Source organism: Physeter macrocephalus, chromosome 9 (genome assembly GCF_002837175.3).
Source record: "Physeter macrocephalus isolate SW-GA chromosome 9, ASM283717v5, whole genome shotgun sequence".
Lineage (NCBI taxonomy): Eukaryota > Metazoa > Chordata > Mammalia > Artiodactyla > Physeteridae > Physeter > Physeter macrocephalus.
This window is the reverse complement of record NC_041222.1, coordinates 79,708,495-79,733,454: the sequence shown is the minus strand read 5'-3', so window position 1 is coordinate 79,733,454 and position 24,960 is coordinate 79,708,495. Positions and strand designations below refer to the sequence as shown.

The window sequence follows — 24,960 nt, the reverse complement described above, 5'->3', positions numbered from 1 at the left end:
GCATGCCACAACTAAAAAAAAAGATCCTGCATGACGCAGTGAAGATCCCGCATGCCACAACTAAGACCCGGCACAGCCAAATAAATAAATAAATAAATAAATAAAATAAATATTTAAAAAGAAAGAAAAGAAATTGAGAAGACAACTCACAGAATAGGAAGCATAAACATCTATTATAGCATCTGCCACCATGCTTCCTATAGAAATATTTCCCTGCACCAACTCTAGAACTGCTGCTCTTCATCCCTCTATTTCTTGCTATCTGTCTCTGGTCCTTTCTTTTTCACTTCTCATCTTTTTTCTTTTCTTTTTGTTCCCACTCTGTTTCTCCATCTTTTTCTTATTCTATGCCTAGGGAATGCAATTTAAATTTTTATTTTTATAAATGGGATTCTGATTTTTGTTTTGCTTTTTTTCCTCCAGTGTCACTAGGGAATTAGTTTGAGGGTTAAAGACCCTGGGTACCACGGGGCCTTCACTACACTGCCAGTCGCCTGCTTCTGTATACTTATCCAAGGCTCACGAACAGATACACACAAAGTAGGCCTTTGATCCTGAAAACCTAGGGATCCCACTGGGATGATGATAAATATTTATCTCTATTTGCTTTTTCCTGTTGGGGCCTGGTTTCTGGCTTGCTCAATGTCCTATTTGGCCAAAGACCAGCCAGGTCAGGAAAAGATCACACCACAGATCCAGTCTTGAAAACATGCGGGAAGAGCCTCCAAACAGTTCCCATATGAATTTTAAAAGGGTCATTTGAGTACACTATGAGTGTAAGGAAATATGTAGGAAGAAAAGACATTCTTTGCCCTCATGCTAAGTTAGAGAAGAAAACCAAATACAAAATATTCTCTTATGAATTTCTTCTCATACCCTTACCTAAGTAAAGACAACAGACATTCTAGAATGCTCTATGAGGACTGAAATAGTTCTCTGGTGGCTGCAATGCAGGAAGAAGTAAAGGGTTTGGGGTCACATAGACCATGGTTTTCAAATCCTAATTTTGCTACCTATAAGCCAAGCCTCACTTTCCTAAATCTGTAAAACCAAAATAATAAAAGCCTACTTTACAGAGTTGTTGAAAGGATTTACAGATAATCATGTACGTAAAACACAGGGCATGGTTCCTGGGACACAGTAGCAATTCAATTTTGGTAGAATTACTAGATACGTCCCACTCTCTACTAATGGCTCTGGTTCCAGAGCTTCAGGTCACCATGTTCTTTGATCCTAAACTGGAAACCATAAAAGAAGATGGGCTGTTCTCTGACTCTAAAATGGAGACCTGGGCTTCCCTGGTGGCGCAGTGGTTGAGAGTCCGCCTGCCGATGCAGGGGACACGGGTTCGTGCCCCGGTCCGGGAAGATCCCACATGCCGCGGAGCGGCTGGACCCGTGGGCCGTGGCCGCTGAGCCCGCGCGTCCGGAGCCTGTGCTCCGCAACGGGAGAGGCCACAGCAGTGAGAGGCCCGCGTACCGCAAAAAAAAAAAAAAAAAAAAAAAAAAAAAAAAAAAAAAAAAAAAAAAAAAAAAAATGGAGACCTGCCTCTGAAAAAGGGCATGTACCCATCTCGCCCACAAACAAACCTCACTGTTCAATGGAAGGCAAGATCTACCAAAAGCCAGTTGTTAGCTCCACTGGGCATACTGTGTGTAGCAAAGGGACAACAAGAAGATTCCCTAAGCCAATGCATCTGCAAAGATGAAGAATGGCTTCTGTAGGCAGAAGTCTGTAGCCCCCAGTGCTGCCACCACCACCATCTCTACCCATCACCACTGTTACTTCCCCCATTGCCACTGCTGCTATTGCCATTGACTACTGCCATAGCCATCACCACCTCCACTAGTAACATTATCAGCACCATCACCATGACCAATACTACCTTTTCGTCTTCCCCCATCGCAACCACCACTACCATCATTATCATCACATGGCATCAGTCAAGGCCCCGGTTGTTAGAAAAAGAATGGTTAAAAGTAAACCTGGGCTTCCCTTGTGGCGCAGTGGTTGAGAGTCCGCCTGCCGATGCAGGGGACACGGGTTCGTGTCCCGGTCCGGGAAGATCCCACATGCCGCAGAGCAGCTAGACTCGTGAGCCATGGCCGCTGAGCCTGCGCGTCCGGAGCCTGTGCTCCGCAACGGGAGAGGCCACAACAGTGAGAGGCCCGTGTACCGCAAAAAAAAAAAAAAAAAAAAAGTAAACCTGCTTAGCATGATGACTTAAAGGTGGTTCTATTTAGAGAACTTTTGAATCACCTGGACAAACTGTGCCACATCCATCTCTCAGCATGTACAAAAATGGCCGCACCTAAAGCCACTTGCTACAACAAATACCTCTAAATTGAAAAGAGACTCCTGGAGAGGCACACTCCTTCCTCCCCTTCCCCACCCTTGTGGGACACAGAGCAAGGACTGAGAGAAGCCTCCCCAGGCCCCCAAGTGGGTCTCTAACCTGGCTTTGTACCTGGGCTATTCACTGTGTCCCAACATACAGAGCCCAGAAGGTTAGGGTTGAGTGGAATAAGTGAGTAGCCATGGCCTCATAACCGGAAGGGCTGGCCATATTTCTATCTGCCAGGAAGAGGCTGGCCAGGAGTTTTGTTACAATGAACTTGAAGCCCACTGACAAAACAGCTTTGCCAGTCGTCCTATGGGAGGCTCGTGTCTTGGGAGAACAAGAATGCCCTGCCTGTCACCATAAGGAAAAACTGAAACAATACCTTTTTACAATATCTTTCACAGAGATTTTGCTGTTTTTTTCTTTGAAGACATAAAAAATATGTAACAACTCTGTCCACATTTAAAAAATAGGTCACAAGTTTCTGCTTAAACAAAAAAAAAAAAAAAAAAGGAAGCTATTTTTATTTCCTTACATCCTTGTAACTTAACAGTAATAAACAGCTAAACTGAATTTTTAATTATCTTTTTTAAAAGACTTTTTTTTAAAAAAAATAAAGGTTATTCCTAGGCTGACACTGAATATGCCAGGTCTGTAGCTAGAAGCAAATTTTTATAGCTGGTTATAAAGCCCTGAATATGAGTTTATATTGGAAAAGCTGAAGCAATCTTAACTTCAACCATGCCGATGGGCGCCACTTTAATTACAGTCCCAGAATCAAATAAAATACAGTCTCTCTTCTATAGTAGCATCACAAAGAAGCCCATTAACTCTCCAATTACTAGATGAGGAAACAACATTCTCTAGAACCCAAGCCAAGGAAAGAAGAGCACTGCATATTCCAACTTAAAAACCTTAAAACTGGGCTTCAAAGTTACAGTCTACATAAGAAGACTACCCCCTGCACATTAATGTTTACTTCACTTATTTAAAATAAGTGAGTGTCCTAGCCAAGGTTCACATAAGACTATTTGTTTAACAAATAAAGATGTGTGTTTCCTGGAGTGTTTCTAATTGGGATCTGAGATCCCATCACCTAAGAAATCTGGGCTTGGATACCTCCCGCAGGATGGCTTTGACAATGTGGGTACCCCCTATTGAGGGGAGTAGAGGGTCTGGTGTTCATAAGGAAGCACACACATGGAAAAAACTATAGAACAAATGGTTTTTCTCCCACCAACACATCCATCACGCTTTCAACAGGAAAGAAAAGTGGAGAAGGTCAAAACGATATCCAGTAGGATTTGTAAATTGAGCTATTCAGTAGGCAAGCAAGCTTTAAAAATAGTGATTTGGGGGAGGCCAATTTCCCTCATCTCCTCCATTCTCTCACTCCTCCCTCCCCGATCTGCCATGCTCCCCCTGCTGTCTTTGCAACAGCAGTTAAACAGCCCTGTTTTCAAAGCCATGCTAACATCTTGGGAAACACCAGGGCAAAATCAAAGATTCTTTGGCTGGGCGTGTAATATAAAACTTGAAGTTGTTCCTGTTAAATAAAAACAGCCATGTTAATTTTGGTGCCATTGAAAACACAGGAAAATGCTGTTGCCAAATGGAAAAGGGAAAAAAAAATAGCTTACCAAAAGGGAAGCAGTTGTATTTTCAAGACTTGAGAGCGGTATTATAAAAACTGGAGAGCAAAATGGAAAGAGGAAAAAGAGATGTAAAAGAATGGTTGTTTTCTCTATTTAATTCTTTTCCTCCATCAAGGTAAAGGAATGCACCCATAATTCCCTGGAGGAGACATGGAATTCAAGCCTCAGGGGTTTCGTTCCCTTGTACCGTAAATAAGGAACCATTTTCTTGCTGGGTCTCGAGCTCACGGTTCCACCCTTCTGCAAATGCACTCAATAACACACTCCCGTGGTTTACAGATTAACTGAGCTACGCAGCAACCAGAAAAAATATTCTGTACTCAAGATCTTGTTTTGAGCCGAGTTTGACAATTGATTGGAAGAGCATAATCGTAGAGATAGAAATTGTTTATTTTCTGGTTCCACCTGTAAGTTAGGAACTATTCCCAGCAGTGTTTCCAAGTGCCTCTGAGTTCTTAAATATAGTAGACAGCAAGCTACACTTGTAATGATGGGTATAATTGCAAGGGATTCGCAGGAGACCATCCTTGGCTGATTTTCACATCTTTGGGAAAGAAACCAGAAAAGGGGAGATGGAAAGAAAGGCCAAAGACCAAAGACTCTTGAGATCCTCTTTTTAGGGGCCTGAGGAGATTCTGGAACATTGATTTTGTTGTTGTTTGTTGTTATTCCTAAAAAAATGTGTTATGAGAGAATACTTTTCACTTTAATTTTAATTTCAAGTATTACTGTAATGGTGATTCCTGTCTTACTCTCCCCTGTTTAAACTGATGTCCATACACTGGGGAAATCACACCAGCTTTGGAAAAAAGTAAAATTGCTTTCATCACCACTGCTACTCCTATATGCCTTCTTTCCCTCACTTTATAAATAGTAACTGAATGTCATCTACATGCCCGGTACTGTGTAGTATGCTGGTTGTGATACAATTCAGCGTCAGGTGAATATTTTTCATAGACGGTGTTTTTTCAATCCGAAGACATGACTACCACAAACTGGCATCTTGGCAGTGCCCCACATTCTCAGTAAGAGCAATGAGTATACAGCAGCCCTGGCCTTGAAACAAAATCCTAGTTAGATTTCCTAGTTCTGAAGTTATTGTGAAATTCTGGTGGATCCTCCAAACAGATAGTACTTAAAAATTCACTGCCACTGGACAGCCAACATTGTTGCTCACTCTACACCTCTTTCCATTCAGTCTGCTATGGAAACCCAGGGGAGGGCCAGGGTAAGTGTGGGGAATGACATCAGGGAGGGCACTGGACACCCAAGACTCCCCAAGGGGCGCACCAGTTAAGAGACCTCCTTAGATTCTCCAGGGAATCAAGCTTAGAGGAGTTAACAGCCTGTTGAAGGGCTGAATTAGAATGCAGAGAGAATCAAAGAACTTGGAAAAGTGGTTAAATAAAATGAATTTCCAGGAACGCGTGCCCACCAGTCTGAAGTAAGGAATGACTAACCGTGTTGTTAATAAAGTAGTAAAAGGGAGCTATAATGATATAAATGGAAAGCAAGTCAGCTGCTCAGCAAAGTTGTTAGAGTTAAATATAAAATTCTGGAATTGGTGAATGAAATCATGGCACCCGGGAGAAGTGGTTTAGACTGCAGGCTCCAGAGTCAGAGACTGGGGTTGAATTTCCGCTGTCACTTGGGTGATGGGAAAGACAGGGAACTACTCTTTCCTCAGTTTCTTCATCTACAAAATGCCAGTAATAATAGCCTCTACCCTGTAGAGGTTGTAAGGCTTAAACAGGATAACGCATGAAATGTCCTCAGCACAATGCTGGGCCTAGAGTTAAGAGCTCCATAAATGGATCCTATTTTCACCGTGGAGACACCTTTGCAGCTTCCTGTGCCTGGTTTTGGACTTTTCAACTTCTGAGTAATGACGAGAACTAGAAAGTGATCCAGAAGAAAGCCACTGAAATGATTAAAGAAAAGGAAACTAGAAACCATAAAAAGGAACTCGTAACTGTTGGGACTACCTAGCCTAGAAAAGCAAAAGGCGGAAGGTTAAGTAGCAAAGCAAATAAGCAATAAAGCACCCCTTATTCAGAATGGGGTGACCAGCTCTTCTGCTGCTGGAGTTAGGCTGTGAAGGAAGATATGCTATTGCAGCAAGAGGAGCAAGGGTTAGCTATAAAAAAGAACTTCCTCACAATTTTCTTTTTATGAAGCGTCATTTCCCTTGGCCTTCCAGACCAGACAAGCACAAGTCTATTTCCCATCAGATGAGGCATCCATTTCAAAGTATAAGAAAAATGAGCCTCCAGTTGCTGCTTTAGCTTCTAACAAGATCACCACATCCCTAAAGGGGTCCAGGGTCCTGCCAGGTGGCGGAGGTGACACAAATGACCAGCAGCTCTAATTACTGTGCTCTGAGCCTCTGAGCCCTTCTGTAACAGTTCTCTTTGTCTGTTCCCCCTAAGTGATGACTGGACTGCCAAGCCAGTGTGGGGCTCACTATACTCTGTGTGTGTGTCTATAGGAAATAACTACCAGGGAGGTCAATAGGCTGAATGCTTGTGGTGTGTGTTTACATATAGTGCAGAGGCCTATAGCTTATATTAATTTTGTATCCACTAAAGTGGTTGCCCTTTAGAGATTAAAAAAAAAAAAATTGCCATGCTGGTAAAACATTTTCCAAATTTGTTCTTTCGTGTCATGCCTTATTAAGGCTGAAATAAATCATGTCCATTGCTTTCCTCCCATTGATGTTACCGAAAAAAATTAGATTATTCTGGCCAACATGAAACCATAATGGAGTAGCAGGCTAGGCCCTGCCAACTATTTAAAATTGAGTTTTGAGTGATATGCTCTAGAATTATGTGGCATATGGATATTCAACTGAGCTTTAAAAAATGTTTCAGCAACACTGCCACAATTCAACCAATTCCTTGAAGAGCCTGGAAATTCGGACACATTTGGTTGTTTCCGTAACTCACTACTTTCCACTTGCCTTTCTGGCATTTCATTCTATGTTTTCTGTATTCAGATCATGCTTGGCCTTCTGCCTAAGTCTGAAGATTAAAACCATTAAAAATCTGTCTCCTCAACATCCTCCTATTTAAAAAAGAGATAGCATTAGCCTTCTCCTTCATTTTTTTCTCACTGTGGTTAAAGACTATTTTCCCTTTTCCTCCTTCAAATTTTCTAACTTGAAACCTACACAAAGGCATTATTTTATAAGACTGGTGCTGGCCTTTTGGTCTGAGCTGAGTGCAGCCTCTTACTGGCCTACCTCTGGAGTAAACGCTCTGCTCTTAGGAGCCCAGCTACAGGTCCCTACACCAGCTAGTACTGTTCACTCAACACCAGGGCGCAACCCAAATAAATATAACCGACAGCTCAAATTGTGTAAATAATATCCAGTTCTCTTTACCAGAAAAATAAATGGTACTTCTTAATGCTATTTAAAAATAGCAAATATATGGGTTCGTTTTTTTAAAAAAAGGTTCTTTAAACTTCCAAAGTTACTGAGAATAGAATGAACACAATTTTACAGTTCAAATTAATGAAATCTGAAGAACAAGGTCATTACAAAACTAGTGAAAAGGGGATCATCATGGCTTCCACTTGGTTTATTAGATGAGGACTTGGGCCTATATAAGCAAGAACTTCACAATGATACATTAGGTTTATTAATCTTATTTCCACTAATCTTATTTCCATTAAGACTTGTGAGCCACACAAAAGTGCTGATATTCCATTGCGTTGGAAATTTCCCAAAACAGAAATTTCATGTGTTTCCACCTACAGTTATAGCACTGGTGGGGGATAAATCAGATGCAGGCACATCCCTACTTCCCACAAGATGGCAGGTATATCAGCAGAATAACAGAATCATTGTGCAATTTATTGACTCTAAAATGCACCAAGAGTTCCATGCAGCATTGTTTATAACAGTAAAATAGTCAAAGATCCCTAATCTGGAAAAATGAACTGAGAACATCCATAGAATAGAATACCATGCAGCTAAATAAAAACAGAATGAGAAAACTCTCTAAGGCCTAATAATAGAAAGAAATCCAGGATATAATGTGAAGTGATAAAAGCACAGTATAAGCAGGGTGTGTGCTCTGCCCTCTTTTGTATAAGAAAAAGGAGCAGGGAAAATAATCTGTATAGTTTTATTGGCTACTTATTATTGCATCTGCATGAAGAGACTCCTTAAAAAAAGAAACAACCAGTCCAAAATGAAGTCACTTGTGCTTAAGCCCCACATCAGCAAACCAAAACCTAATACCTAGCACAATTGCAGTGCTCAGCCTCTCCCAGGAGCAGAATTTTCAACCAATCAGTCTGGAATTTCCTAATAAACATCAGTGAGGTAATCTGCATGACAGATGCACCTTTCCTCCAAAGGAAGGTGACTTCGCCTGAAACAACCCTTTCTTTTGTTTTTGACTTCCTTGTTCACCCACTTTCTGCCTTTAAAAATCTTCCATTTTGTACAGCTTCCCAGAGCACATTTCTTCTGCTTGCTGTCCGATTCATGAATCACTGAATAAACCCAATTTATTGGGATCTTCAAATTTACTCAGTTGAATTTTGTTTTTTAACTAGACACAGAAGGTTACACAAAAAGTTACTAAAAGTATATAAGGAGTGAGAGGAATGGGGTAGATGGAAACAGAGGTGGGGAACAAAAGTAGAAAACAATTTTACTAAAGAAACTTACTCTTCAAACGTCCTTTAAGATTGATTCCTTTGCAAAAGCGTCTTGAGCTATTCTGGGCTACAGGATTATCTCAACCAACACAGGCAGTACTATTTACAAAAAGCCGTGTGTGCTTCTGGGAGAGGGACCTTGGAAAGGCTGTAGAATGGGACTGGTATTCAAAGGAGAGCAGCGCGAGTCACCCCACCCCGCTGCTGCTTGCGCCCTCCATCCTGGCCTTATTTCTGACTCTGAGCCTCTCTCACTCCATTTGGCAGCAGAAGATGTGGCAACACTGGGTGCTTTCGGAAGTTTCCATCATGTAGTCCTTTCAAGCACAGCTCAGATAATGCCTCTGATACCAAGAACAAACCAGAGACGGATCAGAGACAGCTGCTTCAGGAGTGGACAGGGCTCAATCTCCGACCCAAAAGTGAGGGGAAAAGAGGTCACTGTCCAACTGGTGGACCCAAGGCCCCAGAGGAGCTTGGACAGTTCAGTTGAGCCCAGGTGGGATCCCAAATCCCCAGAAGATCAGACTTTCTTTTAATTTGTTACTAAATATGGAAAAGGAACTAAGAAATGCATTCGACCTAAACCAAAAATGCCCAGTGGTTTTATTCTGCTGCCCTCTTCAACTTTCTTTTGAGGGGAAGAAAAGTTAATATGTATGTTTAAACTACTAAAGTTCAAGCTACATCCCTAAAGGAAGACCTGACAAGAATATAGGGGCTACTCTAAAATGCTCCCTCAGTGAATTAAGAAATTCCATTTGTACAATCTAAGTAATCTGGACTCAATAACTCTTTGAAACAAACCTTTCATGTTTTCATACTACCATGGTTACTTATCACATCTATTTTTTTCTTCTCGCTGCAGCTATTATTTCAGAGAATCTTGGACACTCTGGGTTGGTAGGGACCTGAAAGTTTGTGATTCACACTCATAAGCAATAAATCATAGGTATTTTCTGACCCAGAAAACTACCAAATTTCTCCAAGCCTACTTAAACAAAGGGACCAATGCCGAGGACGTTTTACACATGATCTTATCTAATGTGCCAAGAGTCCTGGAGGTGAGTAGTGCTTTCACAAACGAGTAACTGGCCTAGGTTTCCCAGCACCCAACAGCACAGTTGCATTGCCACCTGGCCTTCTGACTGCAAAATCAGGACTCTCTTTCCACCATCTCACATGGTGTCCCGAGGGTCGGAAGGACGAGCACGGGCTCTGAAGAGGCATGCAGTAACAGCACGGCAGTTCTATAGGCTAACCGAGGAGAAATAAATGAAATGAGAAGACAGTAGGCGCCCTTGGTTGCCTGGGGCTCACCCTTCCTTAGCTCACAACCCAGGCGTGGGCCTGCAGGTTTCTACCACTCAGCTCAGGCAGGCAACCATCATTAGGCTCCACGTGCCCTATGCCTCAGAGGCCGAGAGCCACAGAAGCCTAGGCCCTGAACCCAGCTGTCAGCACCTGCTGGGACTCATCACCCCACAAGATAAACTTCTCGGCTGAGCAGAAAGTAGGAGAATCATGGGAGGGGCTAGGCAGAGAGGCCTTACTCAGTAACAGGGATTCCAGGTCTCAGACACACTGGGGAGAGCTGCCACAACAGGGCTGGTCTTGAGGGAAGCTGTGGGGAGCCTGTGACAGCCGGGCCATGGAAGAGGGCTGAGAGCTTGTTTGGGAGGATCAAATGAGAGAATGTATATATATGTTATATATGTTGTGTGTGTGTGTGTATGTGTGTGTGTGTGTGTGTGTGTGTGTATTCTCTCATTTGATCCTCACAAACATATATGTATATGGAGACACTCTACAACCTATAAAGAGTCAGGTGGTAGCATCATTAAAGAATGAAGGCTGGAGGGGAAAGGATCCAGAGTTGCTCAAAGCCACTGACTTCTTTTTTTAATCCTAAGGACTAATGATGCTTTTGTTTGTATAGGCAAAAAAGAAGTAGCCCTTGTAAATTAGTCAGGGCCCTGGGTTGTAAATGTCAGAAACGCAGCTCAACTAGCTTGGGCCAAAAAAAAGGGCAGGGGCACACAAGTGAATGCCATTTCTCACCCATATTTCTGCTTCTCTTACATCCTCTGAGACCAGGTCCCCCTGGTGATTGGAAACATAGTCCAGTTGCCCTCACACCACACACTTCGCAGCCTCCTCTACTCTTCATTCCAACCAGGAAATCCCAGGGAAGGACTTGTGCCAAAAGTTAAATAATAAGATCCCTACACAGAGGTGCCCCTAGGGCAGGGGTTATGAAGAGTAATGAAGGCTTGCATCCCCTGGAGGGAGACAGTGTGATGTACAGCCATGGCTTGGGAGGGCTCCTGAGAGCTGAGGAGGATGCGCTGACTAGCACTGATCTTCCTCTCAGATCCTCAGTCAGATCTCAGGAAGGTATCTAGAGGACAAGCAGAGACTCTCTTCTCCAGGCACCTCTGGGAGCCCCACTGAATGAGAGAACACATGGTTGGTGGTGGCAACGTCAGAAAGGTAAATATCTAGATCTGGGCCTATTTCCCTTCAGATGTTGGAGGAAGTATTACAGAAGAATAATAAGATGTACATTCATTTGTTCTTGAGAACAAGCACCCTCTCTCTCCCCTCTACCTTTAGAAATATAGTACAGATTACCTTCAACGACTTTGGGCCTTACACATGGAAGTCAAAGAAGAGGGGTTCCCGGAATAAAGAGCCATCATCTGTATCCTCAAATAACTGGAAACTATCCAAGCATTTGTAGGCATGAGGCTGAATAGAAGGGGTTTCCTTCATCAGTCCGTTCACTCTCCTCACCCCAACTTCCGGACACCAGCTTGTATGGTCTCAGAAGGCAGGAGAAAAGCTCAAAGTTTAAAAAGATAAAATTCAAACAGATGCAACAGAGATGACCCTGGACCACATAGGAAAGGTCAGAATTATTGCCGAAGAGGTCTGTCCCCTGAGACACCACTTAAGCTGAGGAAGTACCTCACCCCCCAACCCCGGGGATCTGGTTACCAGAACAGGCACAGGGGCCAGGGTGGAGGGGCTGGAGGCTGGCAGATTTTCTGGGTCCCATTTCCTGTGGTGGCCTGGGGACCGGGGCCTGAGCCCCCTACCAGGCATTGTGCCTTGCTGAGCTCTGGGGTCCATAATCTCCTGATTGCTTGCAGCTCTGCTAGGAGATATCAAAGACAGGAAGAAATGGTTTGAAGCCAAGCAGAGGGGGTGAAAGAGCAGGGAAGGCTGACTGGGGGTGGAGGGAGACTGGAGGGGGTAGCGGGGAGAGCCTAGGGGCGGGGAGGGTTAGACCAAGGGAGAAGAGAAATCAAAATTAAATGAAAACAGCATTTGTAGCTGGGCCCCTCTCAGTAAAGTCCTGCCATGCATGCATTAACCCTCCGTCGATGAAAACAAAATCCAGGGGCCTGGTGCCTGCCTGCTGGGGCACATAAAGCGTAGGGGATATAATATCTTCCAGGTGGGTGTGCCCAGAAGCACACAAAGGTGCTTGACAGGTCGCTTAAAGCTGACTGTCAAGGTCAAAACAACACCACCTGCAGGTTAAACTGAAATGTCTTCATCCATCCCCCTCCCCAGGTTGTCTGCTGTTGTTTGTTTTAAACCAAAGCACAGTTTGAGCAGCAGAGAAGCCTGACAACTGTTCAAACATATGTACGTGCAACTTACTGGCTTGCAAATGGAGATATCTGGAGGCTGAAAACAAGTGGGGGGGGGGAGGGCAGGGGGGACTGACAAATTAGCTGCTAACTTTGAGGAGATGTGGGGAGGGGGTCTGAGTGGTAAACTGCCAGGCTGAAGGAAGAAGGCCTTTTTCCACGCAGCATACTCCTGATGTAGTATTTGGAAATGCTGTTTTGCATTGATGGCACACAGAGCAGAGGGGGCTATTATGAAAGGAAGGGGCCCCTGACCTTGAGATCTGTTTATTTTGCAATTGACTAGGGGTAAGAGAGGCCCCTTCTGAACCTCCTGCTTGCAGGCCTAACAGTTAAATGCCTACTGCTGCCCAGGTGCCCAAGTACAAAGAAATCGCAGGCTTGTGATCTAACTAGCCCTTACATCAAAAAGAAAATATACCTGTGTGTAAATCACTGAATGAAACTGAGTCACCCCCACTCCTGTTCAAAATAAAACTCAAACCTAATCAAATCAAAGAATGTTAAGGCTCTAAGACACTCTGCAGGCGATTGTAAATCAGCCCCTTACTTTTCCAGAGAAGAAAACTAGGCCAGGGAGGCCCAGTGACTGGCCAGGGATTCTGGCCTGTCACTGGGCCCAGCTCCTGGGGAACACATCTTCCTTATGAATAACAGACAAGCAGACAGCATCACCAAGGAGCTTCCCCACCATCCTCTTTCCTCGGTCTAACATGCTCACCTGAGAGAAGACGGCAGGGTGTAGAGTCTGTGAAAACTACCCAAGAGACACTTACCTGTCCAGAGACACCCTCACAGTCCCCATAAAATAACACCTGCAGCAGAATCACCTGGGCAGAAGTGTTAACATTCCAGAGGCCAAGACGGCACCTCAAACCCACTGAATCGGAGTCTCCGTGGTGGGACCCAGGTAGCTGCAGAGACCCTAGGGCACTAGCCAACCCAATGGTGTACAGGGAGAAATGTCAGAACTTCCTTTCATAATTGCTTTCTCCTTACGGAAACTTTTAAGTTTCCATTTTTGTGTGTATTTTATAATATACCTAATATATTAACACCGTACTAAATGTATACAACTAATAAATAAATATAAATATATGGAAGGGGTGATTGTTCAAAAATTGATATATAGTCAGAAAAGTGTGGGACCTCCTGCATTAAATGGTGACCCCATCTTCTTCACTGCTGTAAAGCAAGGCCTTTGAGCAGTGCCTGACACATGGCAAGTTGGCAACGGCAACTGACAGCATGAAAGCTGGATTCCGCAGCCAGCTGTGCAATGGGCGCCAAGATATTTCTTCCCCAAGAATCATTTCCTAAAGTGTGTCTTGAGGAGGTGGTTTTCTTGAGACCACAACGGCCCCATGAAATGAGCATGGTAAAGGGGGATCCCTGGGCATAAGATTTGGGGGAATACTGCATACTATGGCCCTGTCTTTGAGAGGCACATATATGACAGGATATTAAATCAGGATAATAAGGATATTAAAGGCTTTCTTAGAAGCCCTCCAGTAAAGACTCCCTTTTAACTTTGTTTAATCCATTCATTTCCTAAACTAATTAGCCCACAGTTTCTTTTCCCACATTATAAACATTCCACAAGACTAGTCTTCTCGGAAACTAGGTAGAAAATCCTGATTTAGGCCAAAGATTTCATATTTCCTTGGAGCCAGAGAATCATCAGCATTCATCATACCTGTCCATTGATATGAGTCTACTGAACGAATCCTTGGCTTTGCCCATCCATCCTTTCCAACAGCCAAATTGCACGTGTGTGATAAAAGCTAGAAACTGCAGCTGACTCATTCTCAGAGTAGGTTCTCGGGGTCTCCTCTTAGGGGAGACTAACTCAAAAACTAGGACCCGCCAACTATAGTCCGCATCTCTCAGCAAGCGGGCCTCTAGGGGACAAAGGCCTTGTGGTGAGTCTCCAGGCTCACAAGAGCACCCTGACTTCCTTGGCCAACCTAAGTTTTGGCTGGGGAGCCCGAGTATCATTCACACTCTCATGAAATGGAATTCCAAGCTTCCCATCTTAATGGTGAAAAGGGGACGTGATAATTTTCAGCAAGCTGACGGGGAGCATAAAGGGCAGATTTGGCATTCTGTCTTTCCGGAACAATGTCTAGACTTTCTGAGGAGGCACCTCTATAAACAGCATGGTTAGTTAACCAAGAAATATAACTTTTCTATTTCAAGCTTCTTCAAGCTCCACTCTGAGGTTAAATCAGAGTGGACTTTTGCAGTGTGCCCACAAATCCCACAAAGTAATCAATTTTTTTTTAAAGTAACACACTTTTAAAGGAGTGTTTCCTCACATCTTTGGCCTTTTAAAGTTAATGCTTCTTTTTAAGAAAAGTAGCTGGGATACTCTTCCAACTACATTCTAGGGGTGGGTAAAGTGACAAGGCAATCTCTTACCCACTTTATGCAAACAGGCCTCTGGGTGGGTTCAGGCTCAGACGGTGGTGGGTTCCAGATGCACAATGGCTATCATACAACAGAGGCAATGTTCCCTTGAGCAGAGCTATTCATAGACTGTGCCTTGCTTGAGAACTGTTTCCGGAGTTGGTGTTTTCCCTAAAAGGAGTCTAGCCTTAAGAGAAATACATACACCGCTCCATGGCCACATGCACACACAACACAGTCCAGAAGCCAGGAGCATTTGCTCACTCTGTGAAGGGCTTCAAGGAGTGAGAACGCACAAGATTGGTAATATTCCAACTCAGACAACTTTGCACATTCAATTCCATGGTACTTTTTCACCCAAGGAATGTATGTTCTATTCAGTAATGGTGCTTCTGTAGCGAAATAACTGAGAGGAGAAAAAAATACAAGGCTTTTTTTCTTTGCAATGGCAAAATGGAAAAGTAGGGCCAACTGGCCATCTCAGGCTCAAGGGCTGGAAAAGATTAGGGGCCTATGATGACATCAACAGAGAGAGAGGACTACAAATGTAGGTAGATGGGTGATTGCTTCAGGAAGGCCTTTCAAAGGCCTGACAACTTCTCTTGAAGAATGGCCCCAGCAGTGTTCTCTGAACGTAGGACTGTCAGTCTATGTGTGTGGAGAACAGTTCAAAGAAGACAAAACACTTAAGCGTAATCTTTCAGAGGGTGAGGAATAGTAGTAAAATGGTGATAAAATGCTACTTCGGGATCTGACAAGCAGCACAGCTGTTTGATGGCAAGAAGAAGATTCTGGCTAAGCCAAAAGCTGTGCGTTCACTCTGCCTGTTGTTCCTCTATACAGAGAATCTGGCCCCAACCTACTCATGTGATCCAGGAATTTGCCCGGTACCCAGATTCTATGGTTGCCTCAAAGCGAGCCCACAGTGAACACTGATCTTCAGCTAGACTCCATGACACTATGATTCTACAGGGGGACCTTGAAGCAAATATATATATACCTCAGAGAGGGTTACAGATAAGTCTTGCCTAAGTCTGAACCCCAGGCTCTGACAGCCATCCCAGGATGAGGCCCTTTTACTTTTCTCTCTGACTTCCCAGCTCTAAGTGACTTGGGGACATCATATATTCTCCTGTAGCTGCGCTGTAAAGAATGTAGCATACGCACACCTTTTCACTCCTGTCTCGATCACTACAGACTGATATTGTCAAAACTAACCAAATAATCACAGTCAAGGGCTTCCAGAGTCCCAGAAGAACATCGCCTTATGAATACCTGTTTCTATTTCAAGAAAGAAAAATGAAAGAACCAGAACACATTAGAAGGGGAAAGCCCTTCTCTCTAAGATAGGAGGAAAATAAAGTCAAATCATTTTCTTAAGAAGAAAAATAGAAATAGAAAACAGAGTGGAGAAATAAACACAAAGAAAGCAACAAAGGGGAAGCATCTGAGGGGGCCTGAGCCCCCTCGTGTGGACCTGTGGACCTGGCTACTCACAAAGTATCCTATTTGCTCATCGCTCCAGCGATGGCAGGGGTGCCAGTAAACAAAGGATTAAAATTTTACAGGAAAAAAAGAAGGTATGAGCTGCTTTCTACCATTCACACCCACCTGTTTGTAAAAACAGAAAAGAGTTATAGAGGAAAACAGGGAAAGAAGTGCTCCTTCAAAATACTTTTTAGGGGCTTCCCTGGTGGCGCAGTGGTTGCGCGTCCGCCTGCCGATGCAGGGGAACCGGGTTCGCGCCCCGGTCTGGGAGGATCCCCCATGCCGCGGAGCGGCTGGGCCCGTGAGCCATGGCCGCTGAGCCTGCGCGTCCGGAGCCTGTGCTCCGCAACGGGAGAGGCCACAACAGGGGGAGGCCCGCATACCACACACACACACACAAAATACTTTTTAAAACAAATCCGTGCAGAAAGAAGAATTTATTAAAGTCTGGGAAACAAACAGCAACAATAACAAAGAACTTAAAGCCACACATACACCCCCAAATCCACAGCACATCAGAGAGAGCAGAGGAGCTGGCAACCTTGGTGAACCGAAAGGTACACTAATCTCTGGCTCAAAATCAGTTTCCCCAAGGAAAGAGTCACTATGGTTGCATCCTGCCTTGAAATCAAGGGGTCACAGCCCCTGAAATTTATAAGAGGTTTGTTTAAATGTAGAGCAGTTTTTGGTTTAGGGGAGCCAAAACTTCAAGTAGAAGCTAACAAAGAACAAGTAAAGAAAAATTCCCCAAACTGTGAAACCTTGCTACTTAAGATAATGACAAAAATTTACGACCACTTCCTTCCCCAACAGAAAGGAGCGCAATCAGAAAGCTGAAAACAACAGGCCCTTTGTACCAGCTGTTATGTTTTGCTTCTTCTATTACACACTGGCTGGGAGATAAGAATAAACGGGGCAATACCCTGCCTAACCCCAGGAGGAGGAGATGGAAGGAGAGCTCCTTACATTCATTCTTGGGCATGTGTGTGCACACCGCACATTCGCAAATTGAGGCACTTAAGAAAATAGGGCATATGCAACAGTCAGCAACTAGTACAAGCATTCAGAAGCCTTTTATTGCACAATCCAGTCTTTTAAGAACAAGTCATGTGTGATTGGGAGCTTTATAGTTTTGCTCCACTGTGAAGTGCACTGAAGATACTTCAGTAATTGATCATTATTTCTCCATGTTCTTTACCTATCCGTCCTATTTTTGTTCAGTCTTTAAAAACCTTAAAAATTAGGCTGAGCAAACATATAAATAATGCCTCCCTCCTTGTGACCTGTTGTGTTAAAAAAAAAAGCTTGCAAGAAATCAACCAGCAGCCACTGGGGAGAGTTGCCAGTCTGGGTGCCAAGTATTCTGATGCCCCCTCAATGGAGAATTCTGCTCAAGCACAGCAGATGCTAAGCCAAGTCAGGCCCCAGTCAGTCGTCAGTCACAAGATGCTATGGCACCACTGGTCCCCAGAAAGCCGAGAAACGATTTGACCTCTCTGACAACTCTCTCCATATACACAGGACTGCGTGGAACCATCCATCTCTGCTCAACCTCTGCCCTTTCTTAGTGGCTCTCCCTCACTTTCCTCAAATGGGTGTACGGGTGGCTCAGGTGACCCAAGCCCTGCAGGACCATGGCATTTCCTGGTGCCCAAAATGAGTCTAAGGAAAGCCATTCTAAAAGCTCATTGCCCTCTAGTCATGCTGGCCTTCTTTCTGCTCCTCCAGCCCATTACAACGGCTCCCTTGGGGCCTTTGGACTTGAACTTCCCTCAGCCTGAGTTGCTTTCCCACCAGATTACCACAAGACTGGCTCCTTCCTGTTCTTCAGTCTCACTGCAAAAGTCACTCTTTAAAGAAGCCTTTGCCTCTTCACCCTAACGATGCTACTGGTTCCCAGTTACTCTGTCACTTAATGTGGCTATATTTTCTTCACAGCACACATCTTTTTTTTTTTTTTTTTTTTTTTTTTTTGGTGGTATGCGGGCCTCCCTCTGTTGCGGCCTCTCCCGTTGCGGGGCACAGGCTCCGGACGCGCAGGCTCAGCGGCCATGGCTCACGGGCCCAGCCGCTCCGCGGCATGTGGGATCCTCCCGGACCGGGGCGCGAACCCGGTTCCCCTGCATCGGCAGGCGGACGCGCAACCACTGCGCCACCAGGGAAGCCCCACACATCTTAATTGTATGTTTTCATGTATACTATTTTCCCCCCCGACTGGAATGTAAGTTCCGTAATGACAGAGATTTCATCAACCTTGTTCACCCTTGTAGACTCAGCATCTTAACTCCTACCTGGCACACAGTACGCGCTTAATAGAACTTTAAGAATGAATAAATGAATAAATAAGCAAACAAATGAACTGATGAACGAGACAATCTGGTACAGAACCAGAGGGAAAAAGATCAAAGCAGAATTGGTCACCTATCATCAACCACAACTGCTGCCTTTTTTTTTTTTTTGTCCCCAGTTTTCCAAGAAGGACTGGGGTGAAACTACACATGAATGGTAGAGTGGGGAAGCACAGCCATAGAGGACATGGCTTTTTTATTCAATGCTCTATACATAAAACCACTCTGAAATGATTTGCAGAAGATTCTTCCAATTCAAATAGAGGAGAAAAAAAAACAAGAACGTATTTCGATGTCAGCAAGGTAGTTCTGCCAACCTAATTACACCCCGTGACACGTAATTGTGAACCGCTGAAAGACAAATGGTGGAGCAAAGCACTTATTACAAACATACACAGAGGTAAGACTGAGGTGTTAATTTTGAGACAACTGTCATAAATCTGATTCCAGGATATTATTCCATTAACATTATTATTATTATAACAAAGAGTGTAAGGAGGATGACGAACTCCTTTCATGAATTTCGCAATACCTAGGAAATTAGGCTTACTAGTCAATGCCTGGCTGAGGCATTTGAGAAAATACGAGGACACAATGAAAATGGCAGAATGCTAGTTACACCAACATGAAGAGAGTTGTTCTATACATTAGAGACTCATTTAAAATGCATTCTTATCTTCGTTTAGATACCATATTACTCAATCCAAGAAATGTAAACTCCACAGCTCCTCATATGGCAGATTCAGCCTTTATAGAAGGCAAAAGTAAAATGAAACAAAAACAGAAAGCCCACATTTACAAAATGAGAAAAGGATGGGACTGGAACTGTGAATAGTGCCTTAGAGGCAAACTAGTCATTTTTCTTAAAATCAGAATAGAATGAAAGTATCTCTCCCCTGGAGCAGTGATTCAGAAAAAGGGGAGGGGTTGATAAGTAACAGTTCCTAGTATATGAAAAGGTGACAAAAATCATGAAGTGCAGTATTGATAAATGTTCTAGTTACTGCTATGTTTGAAAAACACTCCAAATTCTAAACCGCTGTTTATTATTTACTTTGTTACAAATTGATTTGTCACTATCATACATTCAAATTGTACAAATGTATTTTTCTTGCTTTACTGAAATATCAGAATCAGGCTCAAAAACAGACTCAGAGAGGAGAGTTTTAAGGTTATTCATGTGAACTATGATACGTAATATGTAAAATACAGTGAAATCATTATGGCTATCATCCCAAAAGTTTTTAAAACTTTTATTAATAATTCACCCATTTTAGTTCGTGTGGGACTGCTTAATGTCATCTACTAAAAAAGAATACTAAGTTTATGTAAAATGTTATTCATTATGATTAAGACCTAGTCACTAAAGAAATCCAGAGGTATAGAATTTATGATCTTACATACATGTTTATAAAATGTGGACTCAGGAAAGAAGCATTTAATTTACCAAGGAATCCTTTGATCTCCAGTGCATTACAACTAATAGGACAATGGCAAATTTCGGTGTAGATGTCTTTTTTTAAAAAATAGATCTTTATTGGAGTATAACTGCTTCACAATACTGTGTTAGTTTCTGTTGTACAACAAAGTGAATCAGCCATATGCATACACATGTCCCCATATCCCCTCCCTCTTGCGTCTCCCTCCCACCCTCCCTATCCCACCCCTCTAGGTGGTCACAAAGCACGGAGCTGATCTCCCTGTGCTATGCGGCTGCTTCCCACTAGCTATCTGTTTTACATTCGGTAGTGTATATATGACGATGCTACTCTCACTTCGCCCCAGCTTCCCCCTCCCACCCCGTGTCCTCAAGTCCATTCTCTATGTCTACCTCTTTATTCCTGCCCTGCAACTAGGTTCATCAGTACCATTTTTTTTTTTTTTAAGATTCCATATATATGTGTTACCATATGGTATTTGTTTTTCTCTTAGATGTCTTCTTGAGTGGCTCCTACTAGACTTGGGGTTTCTCTACTCCTTTTTAGGGTACAGAATTGACCTTCAAGACTGTCATTTTTGTTCCAGTTTGCTTTATAGAGCCCCAAGCAAAGACTTGACCATAAATAAGGCAACAGGGCCCCAGGAGCCAGCTGAGTCATAAACCTCACTCAGTTGCACGTGGCTCAAGGTGTTGGGATCCCGAGAGAGTCAAGCCAAGCAAGTGGAATCAATTTAGGCCAGAGTTAGGAAAAACAGTGCCTCCCTACCCCCAACTGGCAATGGAAGATACCACAATCCCCCCTCCACCGTTCAAATACAGGGAGAGGTAACTAAGCCCAGGAAAACATCTAGACCAGGGCAGACTATTTCCACAGTCTAAAAAGAAGGAAAAAAATGGTATTTGACAACCAACCACAAATTTTTAAATGTACGGTTCTCCTGTTTTTAAGCATAAAAGCAGTCTTGTTCCTGCTAAGTTATTATCACCATCACAGTTTTTGACATTTGTGCCCAGTACCATTTGGCCGTAGGGTACTTAGGCTTACTACGTTAAAAAAAAACAGATTTAGGCATGTTTAAATCAATTTAAATATCTCAAAAAGAAGCAAACACACAGCTTGGGCACACAAACTTAAAAAGAAAAGCTTTATAGATTGGCCTACAGGTCAACAAATTCTGGTTTTGGAAGACTGGTATCAGAAAGGAGCTATAGAAAATAAATAAGTTTCTCTGTATGAAAAGTACTATGCCTCTGGTTCCCTCAGGTCAGAACATGGAACTGTTAGCAAACATGCCCTGAAAAACTGCAACTCTCATAAAGTGCTAAAAACTCCCAAATAAACACGGTCCCTCAAAACGGTGTACAAATCAGAAACATTTAACGAACGACCCTTCCTTTGCCAGTAATTCCACTCAAATTAAGTCCAGCAGACTCTTCAAAGGGACCAAAGAAGACCCCTTGTTATGACAAATTCTATATGTAGACAGCCAAGACAATTACATGAGGCACATAACCAAATATATATATAATTATCCTAGTTTTTACATTCCCATTATCTTCATGAATATAGGATAAACATCAGCCTAAATGACCTTCTCAGACCTCCTTAAGGATTAAGAACTACCAGCCAGCTTTTCAAAAGTATACGTATGTAGTAAAGCTCAAAAGCAAATGTTCTGGTCAGTTCTTTTCTACTCATGGGTTTCACTAAGAATGTGTGCAGCTTTCAGGGAAAACACCACAAATGACAGCTGTTCAAAAGCATAGAAATTAATTGGAAGCAGGAATTTCCTTGACTAATAGGGAAAAACTTAAAGTCACATGTTTTGATGAGCTTATTTCTCCCATCCTTAGTTGAGCATATTCACTGTTAATAATTAAGATTTTCAAACAGAAATATAACCAAGAAAATCCTGAGTACATAACCAAGTAAAACACTGAGTGAAACGCAGTTACCTATTACTGAATGAACAATAGCATTAATGAATGAATTTTAGACATAAATTACATATAGGAAAAGGTTCAACTTTCAGGTCTTGATGTTCCATAGGAACTAACCTGGGATGACAATAAGAATAATACATTTATTATATTAAAAAATAGTAGCAAGACAAGTGACCCCCCCCCCCAACCTTCCCTAGTGAGCCATCTGCTCTGAGCTGTTTTTCTAGCAGCGGTGACAGATTTACACTGATTCATCCACAGTCTCTCTGACACAGGGGCTCTCAAGTCTTGCCCTTGTGACCGGTGGTGAGAATGGATGAGACAGCTGGTCGGGATACGCGAGCAGCCTGTGCTCTAGAACCAAGTTGTGTTACTCTGCCCAGAGCTGTGACGTTGGGCTCGTTAGCATTACGCCCTCACCACCTGAGCTAACTAGCCCCTGATTAGCCACAATCCAACGTACACCATTCTGGGGACACAGTGTGTTCTCAATCCCAGCAACAATGTGAGTGTTTATTCTCAAGGCAACTGAATGGAGCCCATGACACCCAAAGGCTCATGCATGGTGGAGTATACACACACCGTCCCTCAAGGCAGCAGTGAGATGGCCCTTCCAACCTAATCAAACGACTGCTCTGACAGAGCTCAAGGGAAAGCAAGAAGTAGTCAAAATATTTCCACGGAGCCACAACAGAACAACGTACCTGGCCATCCCCAGACTCGGAAAGTTGGCAGGGACAATGAGGACGTCCAGCCTGGAGAACGGGTGTGTTCCCAGGACAGAGTGCGCTGCTGAGAGGCAACGAGGAATCAGCGGCAGAACGGTCTCCTGGCAGGCACCCTTCAGGCACACTGGAGCAAAGACCCGATGAGGAATTACCTCCTGGGTGGTGGCAGAAGCGTTCTGGAAGCGGCAGGGGTATCCCACGTGACCACAAACACCAACATACCTGGGAGCGACACGAAATAAGTAGATGCGTTTTATTGGTAAGTCAGGTTTATTCCTCTTGCCACGGAGATGAGGGACTCTCACAGACACAGACAACCTCTAGGAGACAGTGGCTCTGATGGGCTTATAAGCAAAGCAGTTCACTTTGGTTCTTGGCTCGTCTGTTTCTGCACAGTGGTGAAAAATTACAGGTCAAAATACTTATCAATGTGCTGAATTGACTATTCTCAATCTAAGCTAAGTAAAAGTAGTAAAATCTTCTTTTAGAATAAATAGGGAGAACCTCCAAGGTTCAAAATAACAAAACAACGCCCCACCAAAATAAAAAGCAATTTCCTGCCCTCAGAAATGTGCCCTTCAAATGTCACTGCGGGTAAAATCTTCTCCAATTCAGGGACAATTTGCAACTCAGAAAGGAAGGAACAGTGCAACCAAGTTAAAGATCTCACTCTGAAATGTTCTACAATAAAAGATACAGACTCAGTGATGTATCATGCGAACCAAATGACAAAGCTTTTCAAAAGAATACAATCCATTTTACCGAAAAGTAACCTAGCTGTTCTTTACAAAGGCCATCAAAAGTTGTGCTGTTAAGGAATACAGAGGCACTTTGATACAGTATTTCCCCCAATCCACTTTCAATACAAATTTAACTGAATCAACCTTTTAAGGAAACAGACCAGAGCCCAGCCCATACCATCTGACCACTGCCAGTTATTCTGTCAAAGGTGGAGCTGAAAAAGAATTCCTAGAACCTGACTCAGAGGCCTCAAGAGAACTTATCTACCCAAAGAAACCAACATCAAAGGAAACTCTATTTTTTTCACCGGTTAACACATCCTTTATTCAAACAGAATGGAAAGCCTCTCTGATTTAAATTTACAAATTATAATTCTAACCATAGGTGCTTATTAGATTCTTGCTGAATACTGAAAAACCTTAAAATGCTGGCACATCCCAATAAGGGCAGACTGCAACAATAAATCCTCTCCACGTTTCTGAAGTGGCTTTCACCCATCCAAGGCCAGCACTGCCCAAGGAGATCCACGCAGCTATGGAGATAAGCCTTGCCCTCCACCAGCCTGGGACATAGAACACAGCTTCCAGCACCGATGACATTTCACCACAGTTTAGGGTAAGAGAAATGGGTGGACACCCATAAAAACTTCTGTCAGGATAAAGTGACAGGAAGAACATCATTATTGACATTGAACGCTAGCCAAAGTCCCCGGATTGATACCCTTGCCTTACGGAGCGTGAGTAGAGGTGCCTATTGGTAAACATCTAACTGAAAAGGCTGCAATTGTCCACCTAATGACAAGTAATGTGCGGGTGCATCAATTCAATCAAAGGTTAGAGAATAGTTTGGGGTAGCCGAAGGTATACCCAAAAAAGCCACTTCGTTCAAAAGAAAAGGTGAGTTAAATTCTCTCTGGACAGGAATGGCACTAGCCAGGGTAATGAAGGTCATTCCGGTTGTGTGAATTAGCACCATTTTTCATAATCAAAGCCTGGGAGAATATGCAGGACTTTAAGGCAATCTAGCTATAATCAAGCTATGTGAGACCATTAAGGCTCCCAATAAAAATGGAAATGGCATCTGGGAAGCCACACGTGTGTTCCTAACGTGGGATCAGGAAACCTAGGCTTCAGAGTCTGTTCTCAGACTGGCTAGCTGTGACCTGAGGCAAGCAACTCAGTATCTGGGGCCTCTTTTTTCCTCATCTCTAACATGGCCTCACAAAAGTGGCTGCTGTGGTGGAGGGGAGGAATTGATTGGAAGCGGGGTGTGAGGGAACTCACGGGGGTGATGGAACGTTCTCTGTCTGGTTTAGGGTACATACAATCATCAAAAGCTCATCAAGGGCTTCCCTGGTGGCGCAGTGGTTGGGAGTCCGCCTGCCGATGCAGGGGACACGGGTTCGTGCCCCGGTCCGGGAAGATCCCACATGCCGCGGAGCGGCTGGGCCCGTGAGCCGTGGCCGCTGAGCCTGCGCGTCCGGAGCCTGTGCTCCGCAGCGGGAGAGGCCACAACAGTGAGAGGCCCGCGTA

The 24,960-nt window shown here is 43.6% G+C and overlaps 1 protein-coding gene across 3 annotated transcripts in view; it reads right to left on the bottom strand.

The window, feature by feature from the left end:
* The window catches only part of AOPEP (aminopeptidase O (putative)), a 382,025-nt gene that overhangs the window by 253,735 nt on the left and 103,330 nt on the right, over positions 1-24,960 (bottom strand). For all 3 annotated transcript variants that reach the window (XM_024132867.2, XM_028494111.2, XM_024132866.3), the window contains one exon: positions 22,664-22,909. In XM_024132867.2, coding sequence (XP_023988635.1) covers positions 22,664-22,909 — 246 coding nt within the window. The remainder of the gene's footprint in view (positions 1-22,663; positions 22,910-24,960) is intronic.